We start from the raw sequence: 17,413 nt of genomic DNA, 5'->3' as shown, positions 1-17,413 counted from the left end.
TCTCTCTGGACCCAAGGATTTCAGTATTTAGAGAGTTGCCCAGTGATCACAGTAACAGTTTCACTGTCAGATTTATATCATTTGTAACCTTTTCATGGCTTCTCATTCACATACCACTTTCCCTCTGAGTCCGACTGTCACCGATAAACACGGATGTGTGCTCCCCCTGGTGTGCCAACTCTGGACGTTGTTTAAACAGAAACACAAGGCATGGGATCTTTCTTTTTGGGTCACATCTGGCAGTATACAGGGGTTACTCCTGGCTCTGCACTCAGGAATCACCCCTGGCGGTGCTCAGAGGACCATATGCGATGCTGGGAATCGAACCCAGGTCGGCCGCGTGCAAAGCAAACGCCCTACCCGCTGTACTATTGCTCCAGCCCCAAGGCATGGGATCTTTCATGTCTTGACTTTCTTTTGCTTCATTTCTCATTTGGGGGCCATACCCAGCAGTGGTCATGGTTTTTTTTGATTGTTTGTTTGTTTTTTGTTGTGGTTTTTTTTTTTCCACTTCTTTCACTCAAACCAGTTTGTGTCCCAGCAGATGTCAGAGCTGCATCTTCTTGTAGAACTCCCTAATGGTCATTTTGTGGACATGCCCCGTCTTACCTATGCCTGTTGGGTTCGTTTCCACTTTGGGTTTTCTGTTGTAGTCCTCCTTGTAGGAGTTTGTGGAATGAACGTTTATGTTTCATCTTTTCCACTGACTACAGGAATTGAATGTGCGGAAAGTGACCCTGTCTACAGATAAAAACAAGTATGGCATCCGCCTGCGGGCAGAGCCCGATCACATGGTTCTGGGCAAGAGGCTGAAGGGCGCCTTCAAGGCAGTGATGACGTCTGTGAAGCAGCTGAGCAGCCAGGCCCTGGAGCGCTTCCAGGAGACTGGTGGGTGTCGGTCACCCAAAGAATTCTTTTCCATTCCTCTGTTTGGCTGGCACTGTGAATTGGAAATGGACAAAGCTAACGTTTGTCTTCCTTTCATAGCCCTGACTGACAGTGATTGTCGGGGACAGCTCGAAATGAAGGGGTTGGGTATCAGGCAGGCATAGGGAGAGGACGCAGAGCTGGTCCTAATGCCAGGAGTGCTCAGCCCAATCAGGTTTAGGATGGTGCATGGGTCTCACCAAGAACCTAGGACAGTCTTTTCCCTCTCAAGCCAGTTTTACAATCAGGAATGCTGGCTGGACACCTCAAGGTTCTCCAAGAAGGCTTTTGGGACATACTCATAGTGCTAGCTCATGGCATACGATGTTTCATTGCTCTGGTGACCTCTGAGGAACATCATCAGCCTGCAAGTATAAATTGTGATTTAAGAATCCAGAAATCAGCTGGGTGGTCATGGAAGCTGGGGTGATGTCCCTAAGAATACCCCATTCTTTAGATAAATTTTTTTGGGGGGGTCACACCTGTCGATGCACAGGGGTGACTCCTGGCTCTGCACCCAGGAATCACCCTGGCAGTGCTCAGGGGACCATATGGGATGCTGGGAATCGGACCTAGGTCGGCCGCATGCAAGGCAAATGCCCTACCTGCTGTGTTTTTGCTCCAGCCCCGTCTTTAGATAAATTTTATATGACATAAGAGATGAGTAACTTATTGAACCTTTGCTCATCTACTATTTTTAGTAATTTTTAAAAATTTATATGCTGAATTTGTGACAGCAAGTCACGAATCTAAATTGTTCCATGGAGTAGCCAAGAGATCCAGGGTTCTTGGAAAACAGCCTCACTTGAAACTGGTAATTTGTCAAAACTCTAGTTTCTGAGTGGACTGTTCCGCTCCACTGGAAAGAAACCAGTTGGAGAGCTGTGACATCAGGTGAGATGACTGTGATCCCAGTGCTCGGGAACCAGGGGCACTTGGAAACCACGTGGGTTTCCCTAGGGAGGCATTTGCACTAGGCAGCAGGGCGGGCTTCATTCACCACGCTGCTCTGTTTTGAGTGAGGATTTGGCACGTCTTGGCTTGTGCACCTTGGTCCAAAAGTTCTTACAAAACAGAAGACACTGGTGGCGGCCTCAGTGTCCTTCGAGTCACACAGTGCCGTGTAAGGAAGGTCTGTTCCCCCTTTGGCTCCAGTCATGCTGAGAGTCACAAGGAGACGACCTCGTGCCGCTCGTCTCTGCGGTTTCACACTGCGTGTGTGCGGGCAGCAAGGCGGCGGGGGGCGGGAGGATGGTCGACTCACGGTGGCTGTCTCTTCTGCAGGGAGCATAGTTGTGGAGGGCCATGAACTGCATGAGGAGGACATTCGTCTCATGTACACCTTTGACCAGGCGGCAGGGACCAGCGCGCAGTTTGAAGCGCACTCGGATGCTCAGGTACTGTTCTTTCCCTGGAGCACTTAGTACCCAAAGGTGACACCCTCTGGGGAGCACAGGTTTCCCTGTGTCCTGCCTGTGTTTATAGCGTTTCCGAGGGCAAATGAATTACCCATCTAAAGCCCTCTGGTGTATGCCCTTGAAATGTATTATGTTGCTCCTTTAATATGCATCTTAGTTTGTCACTTCTACATGCAGATAATTGTCCTATTGTTTGCACAAAAATGAATCAGACATTTAATAAATTAACAAACAAAAAAGAATCAGACATAATCATCCCCTTCAAATAATGAGTTATTCCTGGAGACAGGAGAGAAAGCCAGTTGTTATCATTCCGTCTGACAGCTGGTGGAGAGCATCTACCATCTGAAGTCTGGGTGGAGGTGGGCCTGGCCGTGGTGCCTCCTTAGAGAGTAGATGCACATCTCGGGGTCCAGGGTCAGTGCCGCTCCTGCTGTGATGGATCCGGTGTCACAGCTCTGGAAGAGGCCGTTGTGAGATCGCCAGTGTGGGGGTGGCAGGCTTACTGACAGACCGTATTCATCCACATACGGAGGGCCAGCCTCAGGCCTTTTCACGTGAACAAACGGTGCTGGGAGTACAAGAAAGAAGGTAGTGGGGAGATGGGTGGTCAGAAAGGGGATCTTCCATTTGGCCAGCCTAGGGGAGACCGGAAATGGTTCGCTCTTATGCAAGGACTCTTTGGTTGCTTCTGGATCTCTGGACATAGTGTTTTCTCTGTGAGCCCCTGTGGTCATGACCTGACTGGGTCCTGCTCTGCCTGCCTAGTGGTGCTAGCATGGTTATGACAGGATTGCTGACCTCAGAGCAGATCCGAGTAGGCCAGAGGGATGGGATTAGGCCATTTCAGGGGCCAGAGAGCCTGGTGCAAGAGGATAGGCAGTTTAAACCGAATTTAACTGGTGTTAGAGTAGTGCATTGAAATCGGATCTGAAATCACAGACAGTACCAAGGACTGAGGGTCATGCTTTAAGGAAGGGTGGGAGGTGGCTGCCCGGAGCCCTTCTCTTCACTGCTCGCTGTGGCGCGGGAGCTTGTGCGGGGCTCTGATTATTGATCTCACGTACTTGGAGAGTTGATGTTTCTTAGTCTGTGGATGAAAAACTGCCCCAGGGGAAACACAAAACTGCTTTTGGAAAGGGAAGCCTGCTCAGAGAGGAAACAGGCACTGGCTTCAGAGGACCTGGCTGTGGAGAAAGTGAATTTGTCCCACCCTCCCCCTCTACATTACTTCTGGGAATTTGCTTTTAAATAGCGTGCTGCTGCTCTGAAAGAACACTTTGTCCCGTTCAGTTGTCAGATGTGTCTGGTTCATTCCCTCAGGCTCTGGTTCTCTTAGATGTCACCCCTGACCAGTCAATGGTCGACGAAGGAGTAGCACGGGAAGTCATCAATCGGATCCAGAAACTTCGAAAAAAGGTCAGTTTGTCAAGTTAAGAACAAGTGACTGTTCGGGGGAGTGGAGGCTTGTTTGTTGGCGGAGCAGGAGACACTGGCAGACCATGGGAACTCAGGAGGGCGTCACTGATCCGGCTCCGTTCAGACCGCTCTGGGAAGGACCGCCTCTTGGTTCTCCCCTCCCAAGCTGGCTCTGGCCCCTATTTTTGTTTCTATTAACAGGAGATTTCAGCCATACGTTTTCCTTGTTCTTCTTTTTCAGTTTCCAAAAATATTTGTTATATCAGCTTCTGGCTAGAGAGCCTTATTTGGTTGGGTTTTTTTTTTTTTCCCCATTTTGGTTTTGATTTTTGTGCCATATCCAGTAGTGCTCAGGGCTTACTCTTGGCTTTGTGCTCAGGGATCACTCCAGGCAGTGCTCAGGAGGCCATACCAGGTTGGCCATGCAAGAGAAGTACCCTACCTGCGTACTATTTTATCAGCCCATAAATAGCTCTTTTTGCTGTGTAGATCACATGAGATGACAGTTGTGGCTGGAGCCATAATACAGTAGGTATGGCATTTGCCTTGCCCGCAGATGATCCCTGCTCAATCCCCAGCATCCTGTATGGTCCTCTGAGTGCAGCGCGAGGAGTAAAACCCTGAGCATTGGCGGTGTTGCTTAGGGTTCAAAAGCCAAATTTTTTTTATTTTTTAAATTTTTTTGGCTTTTTGGGTCATACCTGGCAATGCTCAAAGGTTACTCCTCGCTCTGCACTCAAGAATTACTTCTGGCATTGCTCGAGGGACCATATTGGATGCCGGGGATTGAACCCAGGTCAGCCATGTGCAAGGCAAATATACTATCGCTCTGGCCCCACCTGCTGTACTATCGCTCTGGCCCCCATAATCATTTTTTATTATTATTGCAAAATGACTGTGAGTCTCAAAAATACCTCAGGGAAGAGATTATTGGACCTGGACAAGTGATCCGTGGGACTGGGAGGTGCACTAACTCCAGCTGGAGGCTCACGCCACAGTAACCCTGCGTGTGTGCTCAGTCTGGTGCTCTCGAGAGCTTTGCCCCTCTCTGCTTTTTTAGATTTTTTCTCTTTTGGCTTTTTGGGTCACACCCGACGGTGCTCAGGGCTTCCTCTTGGCTCTGCACTCAGGAACTACTCCTGGCAGTGCGTGGGGGACCATAGAGGATGCTGGGGGTTGGACCCAGGTTGGCCACATGCGAGGCCACATCACTCTGCCTGCCGTGCTCTCGCTCAGGCCCCCTCACTCTTCTTAATCCAGGCGAGGAGTGGGCAGGAGACAGCACTGGTCGGCAGCATCGCGTGCTTTCGTCTTCAGGATATCTTCCATTTCTGTGTTTGCAGTGTAATCTGGTTCCGACTGACGAAGTAACGGTTTATTATAAAGCAACGTCTGAAGGAAAGTATCTGAACAATGTTATTGAGAGCCACACCGAGTTCATATTTGCCACCATAAAGGCTCCCTTGAAACCATATCCAGTTCCTACTTCAGATAAAATTCTTATTCAAGAAAAAATGCAGGTAAAACCATTTAAGATGTGTGGTATTAAAAAAAAAAAGACATGTGGTATTATATTTCACGTTAAATGTATGTGGTCCCCTCTTGATACTCTAACCTCTAGGAGAGATTGGTTTAGTATGCAGTATTAAAGTGCAGCTCTGGGGCTGGAGCGATAGCACAGCGGGTAGGGCATTTGCCTTGGGCACAGCTGACCCAGGTTCAATTCCCAGCATCCCATATAGTCCTCCGAGCACCACCAGGAGTAACTCCTGAGTGCATGGGCCAGGAGTAACCCCTGTACATCACCCGGTGTGACCCAAAAAGCAAAAAAAGTGCAGCTCTTGGGGCTGTTACAATATCAGGTAGAGCATTTGCCTTGCATGTGACTGACCCATGTTGGATCCCTGGCATCCCTTATGGTCCCGCAAGCACCTCCAGGAGTGATTCTTGAGTGCCGAGCCAGGAGTAACCCCTGAGTATTGCTGGCTGGGCCCAAAAAGCTAAAAAAAAAAATCAATGCAGTTGTGCTTGGGAATGGGTGAGATCAGAGAATGAATGTGCAGGGGAGGAGAGAAGGAGAGAAAATAGAATTGTCCTCACAGCACTTCTCTGGGAAGATAGTAAGGTGGTGCCTGAGATTTGCCCAGAGATCAGATGACTGTCAGCCTGCTGTATGTAAAACTGGAAAAGTCAATATTGTGAATTTGGGGTACTATTAAAAGGAAACAATAGTTGACTGGAAAAGCAGTTAACTTTTATGACAATAGGATAGTCTTAAAATTAGTTTTATTTCCTGTTGGTACCAACAGGTACACTTCAGACCTAACAGGAAATCTGATCCAAGATAAAGAAGTTTCTGGCTCATAATGCAAATATAGGACATTTATCACAGGGGAAGAAATTCTTTTCCATGCTCATCATAGCTTCAATCACTTGGGGTTTTTTGTTGTTGTTGTTTCCGTCTTCATGCTGCTTTATTTGGAACAATTGGGACAGACAGGCGGGGTCTAAAGGTCTTTCTAGTGGGACAGATTATAATGTGGTTTCATTATCCATTTTTCATATTTTTTAATTCCTTGACATTCTAAAAAAGCAAACATGTTACTTATGATTAGGAAAAATGATTGACTTTTATTTTTCAAAGGCCTCAGTGTTCAGAAAAATACAGGGGAGAAATAGTAGCTCTTGACTCTCAGTGACGGGCTTGAGTGTGTCCTCAAATGCATAGCACTCTTGTTCTCCCTGAGAAGTAGTAATTGCCGTGTCATGTGCCGAGCCGCTCAGTCACATTATTCCCATGTGCTCAGCTAAAGGGATCTGACCTGGAAATCACGCTCAGCCGAGGCTCCTCAGCGCCTGGCCCTGCTTGTGCCTATGTCAATCTGAACATTTGTACGAACGGTAGTGAGCAAGGTAAGAGTGAATAATGTTTCTCTTTGTCTTTTTTCTCTTTAAGTTAAATTTCTGAGTATCTTTAAAGCACATTTTTCCAGGATCGAGGGAATGCACCTAGCGATGCTAAGGGATTATTCCTGGCTTTGCACTCAAAAATCACTCCTGGTGGTAGCAGTGCTCAGGGGACAATATGAAATGCCAAGGATTAAACCGGATCAGCTCAGGCATGCAAGGCAAATGCTTTCTTCACTATATGATCACTCTGGCCCTTTTAAAGCACTTTTAAGAGAATCAGTAAAATCAGGTATTTTTCTTTTAAATTTGTCATCAAGGGGGCCAGAGAGATAATTCAGAGGGTAGGGTGTTTGCCTTGCACATAACCAACCCAGGTTTGAGCCCCTGCACCTTATATGGTCTCCCGAGCCCTGGGAGGAGTGATCCCTGAATGCAGAGCCAGGAGTAAGCCCTGAGCACCACCAGGTGTGGCCCAAACAAAACCAAAAAAAAAAAAAGAGAGAGATAGTACAGCTAGTAGGGTGCTTGCCTTGCACACGGCAGACTTGGGTTTGCTCCCCAGCACCCCAGATGGTCTCCCAAACCCTGCCAGGAGTGATCCCTGCACACAGACCCAGGAATAAGACCCTACCGCCATTGAGTGTGGCCCAGAATCCAAAAATAAATTTGTCTTCAGAATAAACCCACAAAAGCACTTGGATCGACACCTCTAGAAAGATGGAGTAGTTGAGAAAATATAGTTAAGCACCCTGGACATCACCTGTGAATAAAATCAGGAAGAATTGAAACTAGAAAGAGGGAGACAGAGGAACTAAGGACTTTAAACTTGAAAGAGAAGGAAATCGCTGGTACCGTTTTGAAAAGGTTGTGGTCTTCTCAAAAGAGAAATCACTCTACCCACTTTTTCAGTTTGTTTTTCTGTCCCACTCGGCAGTACTCCTGGCTCTGCACTCAGGAGTTACTCCTGGTGGTACTCAGTGAGCAATATGTGGGGATTGAATCTGGGTCAGCCATGTGCAAGGCAGTGCCCTGCTCACTGTACCATTTCTCCAGCCCCACTCTGCCTACTTTCTTGTTTTGTTTTGCTTTTGGGTCACAGTCAGTGGTGCTCAGGCTCAGCACTCACTCCTGATGGGCTCAGGGGACCATATGGGGTGCCAGGGATCAAACCCAGGTCGGCCGCATGTAAGGCAAAAGCCCTCCCCGCTGTGCTGTCACTCCAGCCCCTTAATCCACTTTTAAGAATGACCCCAATATTGGCATGAGCATATAATAGACATGTACGTCAGTGGCACATAGAGTCTAGGAATGGACTCAGAAAATGAAGCCAAATGATGTTTGCAAAAAGAACAAACAAATCATTTAAGGGGTCTTCATTTATGGTATTAAAACAGTTAGATATCCATAGGCAAAAAAATGTTTTAACAGGACTGGAGCAATAGCATAGCAGGTAGGGCGTTTGTCTTGCACAATGGCAACCCAGGTTCAATTCCCAGCATCCCATATGGTCCTCTGAGCACCACCAGGAGTAATTCCTAAGTGCAAAGCCAGGAGTAACCCCTGTGTATCGCCAGATGTGACCTAGAAAGCAAAAAAAAAAAAATGTCTTAAGGTAGGGGCCCAAGAGATAGTACAGAATAAAGGGCACTTGCCTTGCGTGTAACAGACCCTGTTTTAATCCCTGGACATGTAATGTGGTGTCCACTGAAAAGCAAGTAATTTCGAGCATGAACCCATTTTTCTTTAAGCTTTCATTCCAGCTTAACTTTGACTTATTTTTTGTGTTCTCTTAGGTGGAGTATTGCTTCTGGAAAATCCAAAAGGTGATAATAGGTTAGATCTTTTAAAGCTCAAGAGAGTTGTTAGTAGCATTTTCGGTGTGAAAAACACAGAGCTTGCCGTCTTCCATGGTGCAACAGGTGCGTGGAAAGTTGACAGTTCTCCCTTCTTTGAGACATGGTCAGGGGTGAGACCATACCCTGCTGTGGCTTGTGGTGCCTGCCCTTTGCCGTGGTGCTGACTCCATCCAGGGCAGGCTCCTGACAGTGCTTGTCTGCAGCACCTGCTTACAGCACGGGACAAATGAAAGAACATGAACAGGAAGGGCTAATCCTCACCCCTCACCCATTTGTTGTGTGACAAATGACAGCATTAGAGGACTCCCTGGCAAATTTTAATTTTATTAAGGTGTCTGTATCTTGCCAAATGAAAATGTTTAATACGATAAACCTGAATAAAACTGTCAAGAATGGGGGGCAGGGAGGTAGTAAGTTTGCCTTACACATGGGCTGACTCAGGTTCCATCCCCAGATCCCATATGATCCCCCAGAGACCGCCAGGAATGATCCCTGAGCACAGACAGGAGTAAGCCCCGCTGAGTTCAATTGTGACACCCTCTAGCCCCCCTCCTCAGAAAGATCTAAGTCCCAACCCCCGTACCTAGATTGTGATCTTGCAGGGAAGTGGGGTCGTGGCAGATGGCAGTCCATGCAGATGTCTTCAGCTCCCACGCATCTAGCCCTGAAACGGTGCTTTCATTTTGTTTCATTTTACAGAACTACAAAACCAAACTGATTTGCTGAGCCTGAGTGGGAAAACTCTGTGTGTGACCGCCGGGTCGGCTCCCTCTGTGGCCCACAGTCCCAGCTCCCTTCTCTGCCAGTACATCAATCTGCAGCTGCTGAACACAGGCCCGCAAGGTGGGTTCTGCCGGGCCCTGCCAGCGCGCTCTGCACACCAGGGGCTGGTCTCCCGTGTAACGGCCAGCCCTGTGGCCACTGGGGATTCCCACACACTGAGAGGCGGCGGTTTCAGGTGTAGACACCTGCATGCTCTGGAGAGCACCCGCCTCACTCCTGGTATTTCATACAGACACTCATCCACCTGACGGGGCCAGATGGGAAAAGTGATTAGGTAAAAATTACAGCTGCGGGCCGGAGCTGTAGTATAGTGAGGGCGTTTGCCTTACAAGTGGCCGACTTAGGCTTGATCCCAGCATCCCATATGGCCCCCCAAGCACCACCACAAGTAATTCCTGAGTGCAGAGCCAGGAGTCACCTGTGAGCATTGCCGACTGTACCCAAAAAAAGAAGAAAAAAAAAAAAGAAGGGGGCAATTACAGCTGAAAGCTAGGGCTACAGTTAGCAGTAAGGCACTTGCCTGGAAGATGTGAGGTCCTGGATTTGGTTCTTGGCAAAACAAAAAGAAGAAAAAGAGAAACAAAATTACAGATAAATGAGGCAGAATTGTTTAGGTAGCTAAATATTTACATTTTGTATTTCGAACCTGAGTTGACCATGTGCAAGGAGAGCACCTGACTCACTGTACTGTCGCTCCAGCCTCTGCAGACCCAGGTCTTGACCGTCAAGGAAGTGGCACTGTAGCACTGTCATCCCGTTGCGCATCGATTTCCTGGAGCGGGCACCAGTAACGTCTCCATTGTGAGACTTGTTACTGTTTTTGGCAGGCAAATCGAATACACTACGAGTAGCTTGCAGGCGGGATACTCAGTAGGTTGCTGGGCTCTCCGAGAGGGGCAAAGGAATCAACCCTGGGTTGACCAGTTGCAAGGCAAATGCGTGCACGCACGCACGCACGCACACACACACACACACACACAGAGGATCCTCATTTGTGCGTCCATCATTGAGATGCTCCTTTCTTCCAGACATGTGCAGGCTACCCACCTGGCACTTTCTGGTTATTCCTGTTCCCCAGGCTTCTTTGCTAGTAGACTCTTGGGCACTTTTTCCCTTTTCATTTCATTTCATCTCTGTGAAATTTAAAAGGCTAATTTTTGTGCAGATTTGTAGAGGTCTCACTCCTCTCTACCCACTGCTGGCTTTCAACAACTTGGAGCCTGGTGTTGGAGTGAGTGTAGCCAGTAAGGTGCTGGCCTTGCACACAGTCAACTCAAGTTTGCTCCCCCAGCATAAGGTACTGCAGATGGTCCCCTGAGCTCGCCAGGAGTGATCCCTGAGCACTGCCAATGTGGCTCCCAAACGAAACAAAGCTTTCGGAACTGTCGGAAAGCTTTGCTGGTAGCCCCATTCAGTCAGTAGCTAGACTGTGGGTACTACCACTGAATCAAGCATGTTTTTTCTCCTGTAGAGTGCCTGATGGGAACAGTGGGCACTCTCCTGTTGGAAAACCCTCTTGGACAGAATGGACTCACCCACCAAGGCCTTCGGCATGAGGCAGCCAAGGTGTTTGGCCTTCGGAACAGGAAGCTGAAGCTGTTTCTGAATGAGACTCAAACAGATGGTAAGGGGAGATGATGGAATGTGACAAAAGTCAAATCTCTTTTAGGATGAGACCAAAAGTCTTTACGATAGAGTTAGCTAATGCTTAAAATTCTCTTCCCATCCTAGAAATTACGGAAGAAATCCCCATGAAGACATTGAACACAAAGACCCTGTATGTGTCTGTATTGCCAACGACAGCGGAATCGTGACAGAGCTGGTGTGGTTCAGCCGACCTTTCCCTTGTGCATATTCCTCCCCAACACACAGACACAATGAGGATGTTTCCCTGGGACACGCGTATGGAATGCTGCTGTAATGAGATTAATTCATGGATGACCTGAGACCTCAAAGGAATATTCACACTTGACTCTGACACCTATGCAGTCTTGTTGGGGTACTGTTACCTTGTTACCTCAGCACTACAAAGTTTCTTTCTATACTTGAATTCCTGAGTATAGAAGGGAAAAACCTTTCAGTGACATAGTTTTATATATATACATACAGTTCTTTGGTCTTTTACAACTTACTAGGACCTCCCAAAGGAGTGGACCATACTTTCAAAGTACTATTTTCACTGCTTAGGTTTTCCTGAGTTATTTGGAATGTTTTAAGTTTCAGTAAGTCAGCAAGAAATAAATTTTCTGTCAGATGCTAAATATGTCAGAGGTAATTCTTTCGCCCATTGACTGATAGAACGGAAGTTAAAGGACATACAAACTTAATACTGATCTTTATTTGAAGACCTTGGTCTTACACCTAGGAAAGAAGAGGAATAAGCAAAATTGGCCAGAAAAGCTACTCTGAGAAATTCTTGGTCAGGCCAGTTGAGAGCCCCCAGAATAAAATTCCTTTGAAAGAGTTCAGAGGGGCCGGAGAGATAGTGTAGGAGGTATGACCCTTGCCTCGGTTCAGTTCATGGTGCCACCTTTGGACCCCTAAACCACACCCAGAGTGATCCCTGGGTGCAGAACCAGAGTAAACCTTGAACATAGTCATGTGTGGTCCCAACAAAGAGTTCAGACTTGAGCAGAAAGGCTGATTCCGTATCCCTGTGCGCCCAGTGCCTGGGAGCAGCCCAGGGGCCAGTGTCGCCTTGTCACAGAGGCCTCCATGGATTTGGACATGTAGCTGCTGGGCTGGCAAGATGACCCAACGTGTGTGAGTGTGTGCTTCACTTGCGGGAGGCCTGAGTTGGATCCCCAAAACAATGGTTCCCCGAGCCCCATTGGCTATGACCCCCCCCCAAAAAAAAAGTAATGGGGAGGCTGTCATCCAAATGTTGTGTTAAAGTCTTCTAAAGTGGATATGTAAATGGGAATCCAAACACACACACACATACACACCCATCACTTGTGTCTAGACCTGAACCTGCCCTTCTCCACCCTTGCTGGCTTTCCTGCCCCCTCTCTCCTTCCTGCCAAGCAGGGAAACTCTGGCTTCTACTTGTCCCCACCTCCTGTGCCCAACTCTGACCCTAATCTCTGCCTATACTCTTGCCCAGAATACCAACTCTGGTGCTCATCCCTTATATACTTCCCTCACCTCCACTGCTGTAAGCCCGTGAGGCCTTCGGGATCTCACATGGATCCACCTGGTGGGTTCTATTAGTATACAGATATATTATTAACATCTGTAAGAACACATACTTTAATATGTGTCATATATGGGATATATCAGAGACATAAATCTATCCTTGCCCCTAACCCCTGCCTGCTTAGAAATCAATCCAAGTGCTCCCACCCTAGACCTGCCAAGAAATGCTCACTAGGCCACGGTGGTTGCCAGACATCACTAGCGATTTCTGGGATGAGGGTTAGAGGTTAGAGAGTAGTATTGGGGTTAGAGGTAGAGTTGGGGTTAGTGGTTAGGAGTTAAGGTTGGAGTTAGGGGCGGGTTGAGGGCTCTGTTAGAGTTGGTTTTTGTGTTGGAATTAGGGATTAAGGTTGAGGTTGGAGTTAGGGTTAGGATAAGGCCTCCAGTTAGGGGTAGGTAGGGTTAGAGCTAGGATTGGGATTAAGGTTTAGGCCTAGGGTACTAGCGTGTGAGGGATACAGTTAGATGTGAGGGTTTAGAGTTTAAGAGTAGGGTCAGGGCTTGGGCAAGGGGTGAGGGTTAAGGTTCAACTATCTTCCTATGAGTTACCTAATTGTTGCACCACACGTGGTCCTGAGTCCACCAGAAGCCTGAGCGCTGCCAGTTCTGGCCCCAAAACAAACAGAACAGTAGGGGCCAGAGAAATAGTAGTGAGTAAGGTGCTTGCCTTGCACGTGGCCGACTCAGGTTCAATCCCCAGTACTCTACATGGTTTTCTGAGCCCTGCTAGGATTGGTCCCTGGCAGCCCCAAACCTCCAGAATCCAATCACCTCCATGTTCACTGCCAGGCTCCACAGGCTCAGACAAGTCTCATCCTTGAGTGAATCTGCAGTAAAACCCAGATATTACTGGGAGAACCATCAAAATGGCTCAAAAAAGCAAAGACATCTGGGTCTGATGCTTTTATGTTTATAAGTTTAAAACTGGGGTGGCAACTACATGGCTTTTTTTTGGGGGGGAGGGGTTTGGGTCGCACCTGGCAATGAGGTATGACTCCTGGGTTTTAGGGGTTACTAAAACCAGGAATTACTCAGGACTCAAATACAGGACCAGCAATACTCCTGGTATTGCTTATGGATCTCTGCTCCCAGGTCACGTTGAGCCCAGAGTCCAAGGTCACAAAGTTCCGTATTACCTGGGTTCCGTGGGACTTCACTCATGCGCAAGGCTCCCACCTGAGTGTGTGCAAAGCGGACTGGAGTGTGGTGGCAGTTGGGTTGTGGAGGTCGGCTGCCGGGGCTGGGTCCCTTGGGATGGGGAGGGCTCTCACTTGCTCCCGCTCTGGGGCACCCCGAGTGAAAACATCCTGGCGTGGAGTCCAGTGGCATGGTTATTGGAGCCTCATTTTATGCTTCCTTCCGGGAGAAGCAGCCGTGAAGCAGGCAGAGGTTCTGCCTGCTTCTACCAGTCTCCAGTGGCCCAGAGGTCACACCCATAAGTCACCTCCTGCTGGAACCAGATAATCTCATCAGCCACCGTCCAGAACTCATGGCTGCTTCTCCCAGAAGGGAGCATAAAATGAGGCCCAATAACCATGCAAGGCAAATGCCCTCCCCACTGTACTGTCACTGCAGCCCCCTATATGGCTTCTTAACCTGTTTGTATGTTGAGCTGTTTGGAAAATTCTCCTTTTATTATCCTTTTTAAAATTTAATTTTATTTTTATAAAGTAGTTCAAATTATTCGTTACATTTAATATTCAAACACCAATCCCACCACCATTGCACCTTCCCACCACCATATTTCGAATGTTTCCACCTCAAATCCCAAACCGTTCCCCCCTAAGCAGAACTGAAGCAATTAATTTTGTATTGCTTGTTATGAACAATAACTGCTAAAAATGGTTCAAACAAAAATCAATACTTCTCACACAGCTTCAGATTCTGAGGATTCTGATTTAGTAGGAATAGGATTTCTGTGGACTCTCAATACTTCTTATCCAAGGACCATCTTGTAAAGCAAAGTCTTGAGGTTTTTATCATGAATATCTGTTGAGTTTTGTCATACTGGATAGAGACCCTATATATGTAGTGAATGTGGGAAGGCTTTTACTGACAGGTCAAATCTCATTAAACACCAAAAAATTCATACCTGAGAGAAATTCTATAAATGCAGTGACTGTGGAAAAATCAGCTGGAAGTCACGACTCAGAATACATCAGAAATATCACAATGGAGAGAGATATTAAGAATGCAACAAATGTGGGAAAACATTCATTCAGAAGTCAACACTAAGTTTGCACCAGAGAATACACAGAGGACAAAAGCCCTATGTTTGCACTGAATATGGGAAGGCCATCTTCCACAAATCATATTTTATTACACATGAGAGAATTCATACGGGAGAGAAACCTTATGAATGTGATGATTATGGGAAATCGTTCACGAAGAAATCTCAACTCCAATCAGTGGAGTTGATCTACACCTGTGTTGGGTGTGGTAAGGCTTTCATGGACAGGCAGAATCTCATTACACATCAGATTATTCATACTGGAGGGAAACCTTATAAATGTAATGACTGTGGAAAAGCCTTTCTTTACTCAAAAATCAGGCCTCCACATACATTAGCAATCTTACTCTGGAGAAAGACATTACACGTGCATTGAATGTAGCAAAGCCTTTTGCAAGAAAACTGACCCTAATTATGCATCAGAGAACTCATACAGGAGAGAAACCATATAAATGCACAGAATGTGGGATATCCTTTACCCAGAAGTCCCACTTAAATAGACACCAGATAATTCATACTGGAGAGAAACCCTATGAATGCAATGAGTGTGGGAAGGCCTTCATAAATGTCACAGCTCCATAAGCCTTCAAATTCACACAAGAGAGAAACCATTTGTAGGTGCTGAATGTGGGAAGGCCTTCTCCATCAGATCAAATCTCATTAAACATCAGAAAGTTCATGCTAAACAGCAATCTTCTCAATGTGGTGACTTTAGGAAAGCTGTAAACTAGAAGCCACAACTCGGTACCCATCAGAAATCTGATAACTAAGTGGCATGTTTAGTGGTTCAAGTCATACTGTGGGGATATGAAGTTGGTAGAGGCTGTAGTTTGTAAGAAGCAGGAGTTACCAGAGCAAACCTTCCTTTCAAGTCAAAAGTGTAATGATCTATCTAGGTCACATAGCTGACATCCAGTTACACATATGGTTGAGACCTTAGAAAGAGTTGAAGCAATGTTTAATGCCTATGCTTTGTGACTTTACATACTAGAATTGTCAATCCCCTGCAAATAATAATGTGAATATGCAAGGGGGTGATCTGGCAACCTCGTTTCACTTTTTGAATAAAGGTGTTTTTTATTTTTTAATTAATTCAGTGCTGTTGAATTTTCCACACCTTGGGTTTCAAAATATCTACTACTGACCAAAGGAATGTTTTAGTATATAGTGTGCTAAGGACATTTTTCATTGTGTAAACACATAGAACACTGAAATCAAGGGGAAGCTTAAACAATTCAGGTCTGCAATTAAGAGAATGTTTTATTTTTGTTTTTAAGGAATTTGATATTGAAAACAGAAATGGGGACTAGAGAAATAACAGTGGGTAGGGTACTTGCCTTGCATATGGCCAACCCAGGTTTGATCCCCAATATCCCATAGGGCCCCCTGAGCATTGCCGGTGTGACAATCAAAACAAAATAAAAAATCAAAACAAACAAGGAACTTTACTAACTATACCATATATTAGTTACTATATTTTGTTTTGGGGCCTCACCTTTCTTTTACTTTTCTTGGGTTTTAGTGATATCTTCTATTATATCTGCTGGTTTAAAGTCATCTACTGGACACTATCAAATCATAAAGAGGCCAGAGCAATAGTAGGGCATTAGCCTTGCATGCAGCCAACCTGGTTTCAATATCTCATATGGTCTCCCAAGCACCACCAGGAGTAATTCCTGAGTGCAGAGTCGGGGGTAACTCCTGAGCATTGCTGGTGTAACCCAAAAAGCTGCCCTCTCCCCAAATTGTGAAAATAAGGGGCTGAAGCGCTATTACAGCAGTTTGATGGACTTGCACACGACTGATCCAGGTTGGATCCCCAGCACACTACATGGTTCCCTGAACACCAACAGAAGTGATCCCTGAGTGTAGAGCCAGAAGTGACCTCTGACTATTGCCAGGTATGTCCCCACAACAAAACAAAAATAATGTGGTCTAGATCAGATTTGGGGGTGGGTGGGCCACCTGGTTCTGAGCTCATGTATAATCTATGGTAGAGCCTGGGGGACTGTATGGGTGCTGGGGCTTGACCCCTGAAAGCAAAGCAAGTGCTCTACCTGCTGTACTATCTCCCCAGCCACTCATCTTCTCATTTTCAAGCCCATTTAAAATTAAACAGTTTTAACTTGAATCTAATCTTTAAATTTTAAAAAATTCCTGGAGAAAAATTTAAAGGAGAACTACTGATATATGTATAACTTGGGGCTGGAGAGAGAGTACACAGGAAGGGCACTTGCCTTGCACTTGGCTGACCTGGGTTCAGTTCCTGGTACCCCATAAGGTCCCCTAAGCCCCACCAGGAGCAGTTTCTGAGCCCTGAGCGCCACCAGATGTGGTCCCAAAACAAAACAAAGAACATGTTATAATTTGGATGAACTTTGAAAAAATGTTAAGTTAAAAAAAATCTAGGCCCCCCAAATTCATATATGTTAAAAATTCTTTTGAATATTTTGAATAGGCAAATTCACTGGCCGTTGGTGGTATTACACGGCGCCGGGGGCAGTCCCTGGGTGTGACCGCCTAGCTACCGGAAAATGGGAGATACGGGTGGAAGAGGCCCAATCCTCCCAAACAGGCTTGAAGGTCTCAGCCCCGGGTCCCACACACCTGGGTTTCTCTGCTGGTACCTTCATGCGTGAGGCTCGTCCGAACGTGTGGAGAGGGGCCTTGAG

The 17,413-nt window shown here is 46.6% G+C and overlaps 1 protein-coding gene across 1 annotated transcript in view; it reads left to right on the top strand.

Moving 5' to 3' along the window:
* The window catches only part of IARS1 (isoleucyl-tRNA synthetase 1), a 41,785-nt gene extending 29,822 nt beyond the window's left edge, over positions 1–11,963 (top strand). The window contains exons 26-34 of the mRNA XM_004620127.2: positions 714–888; positions 2,212–2,324; positions 3,669–3,764; positions 5,108–5,284; positions 6,572–6,677; positions 8,468–8,593; positions 9,230–9,373; positions 10,785–10,937; positions 11,045–11,963. Of these exons, the coding sequence (XP_004620184.1) occupies positions 714–888; positions 2,212–2,324; positions 3,669–3,764; positions 5,108–5,284; positions 6,572–6,677; positions 8,468–8,593; positions 9,230–9,373; positions 10,785–10,937; positions 11,045–11,127 (1,173 nt within the window). The 3' untranslated portion in view covers positions 11,128–11,963. The remainder of the gene's footprint in view (positions 1–713; positions 889–2,211; positions 2,325–3,668; positions 3,765–5,107; positions 5,285–6,571; positions 6,678–8,467; positions 8,594–9,229; positions 9,374–10,784; positions 10,938–11,044) is intronic.
* Positions 11,964–17,413: the final 5,450 nt, after the last annotated feature.

Source organism: Sorex araneus, chromosome 2 (genome assembly GCF_027595985.1).
Source record: "Sorex araneus isolate mSorAra2 chromosome 2, mSorAra2.pri, whole genome shotgun sequence".
NCBI lineage: Eukaryota > Metazoa > Chordata > Mammalia > Eulipotyphla > Soricidae > Sorex > Sorex araneus.
This window is presented reverse-complemented; position numbering and strand designations above follow the sequence as displayed.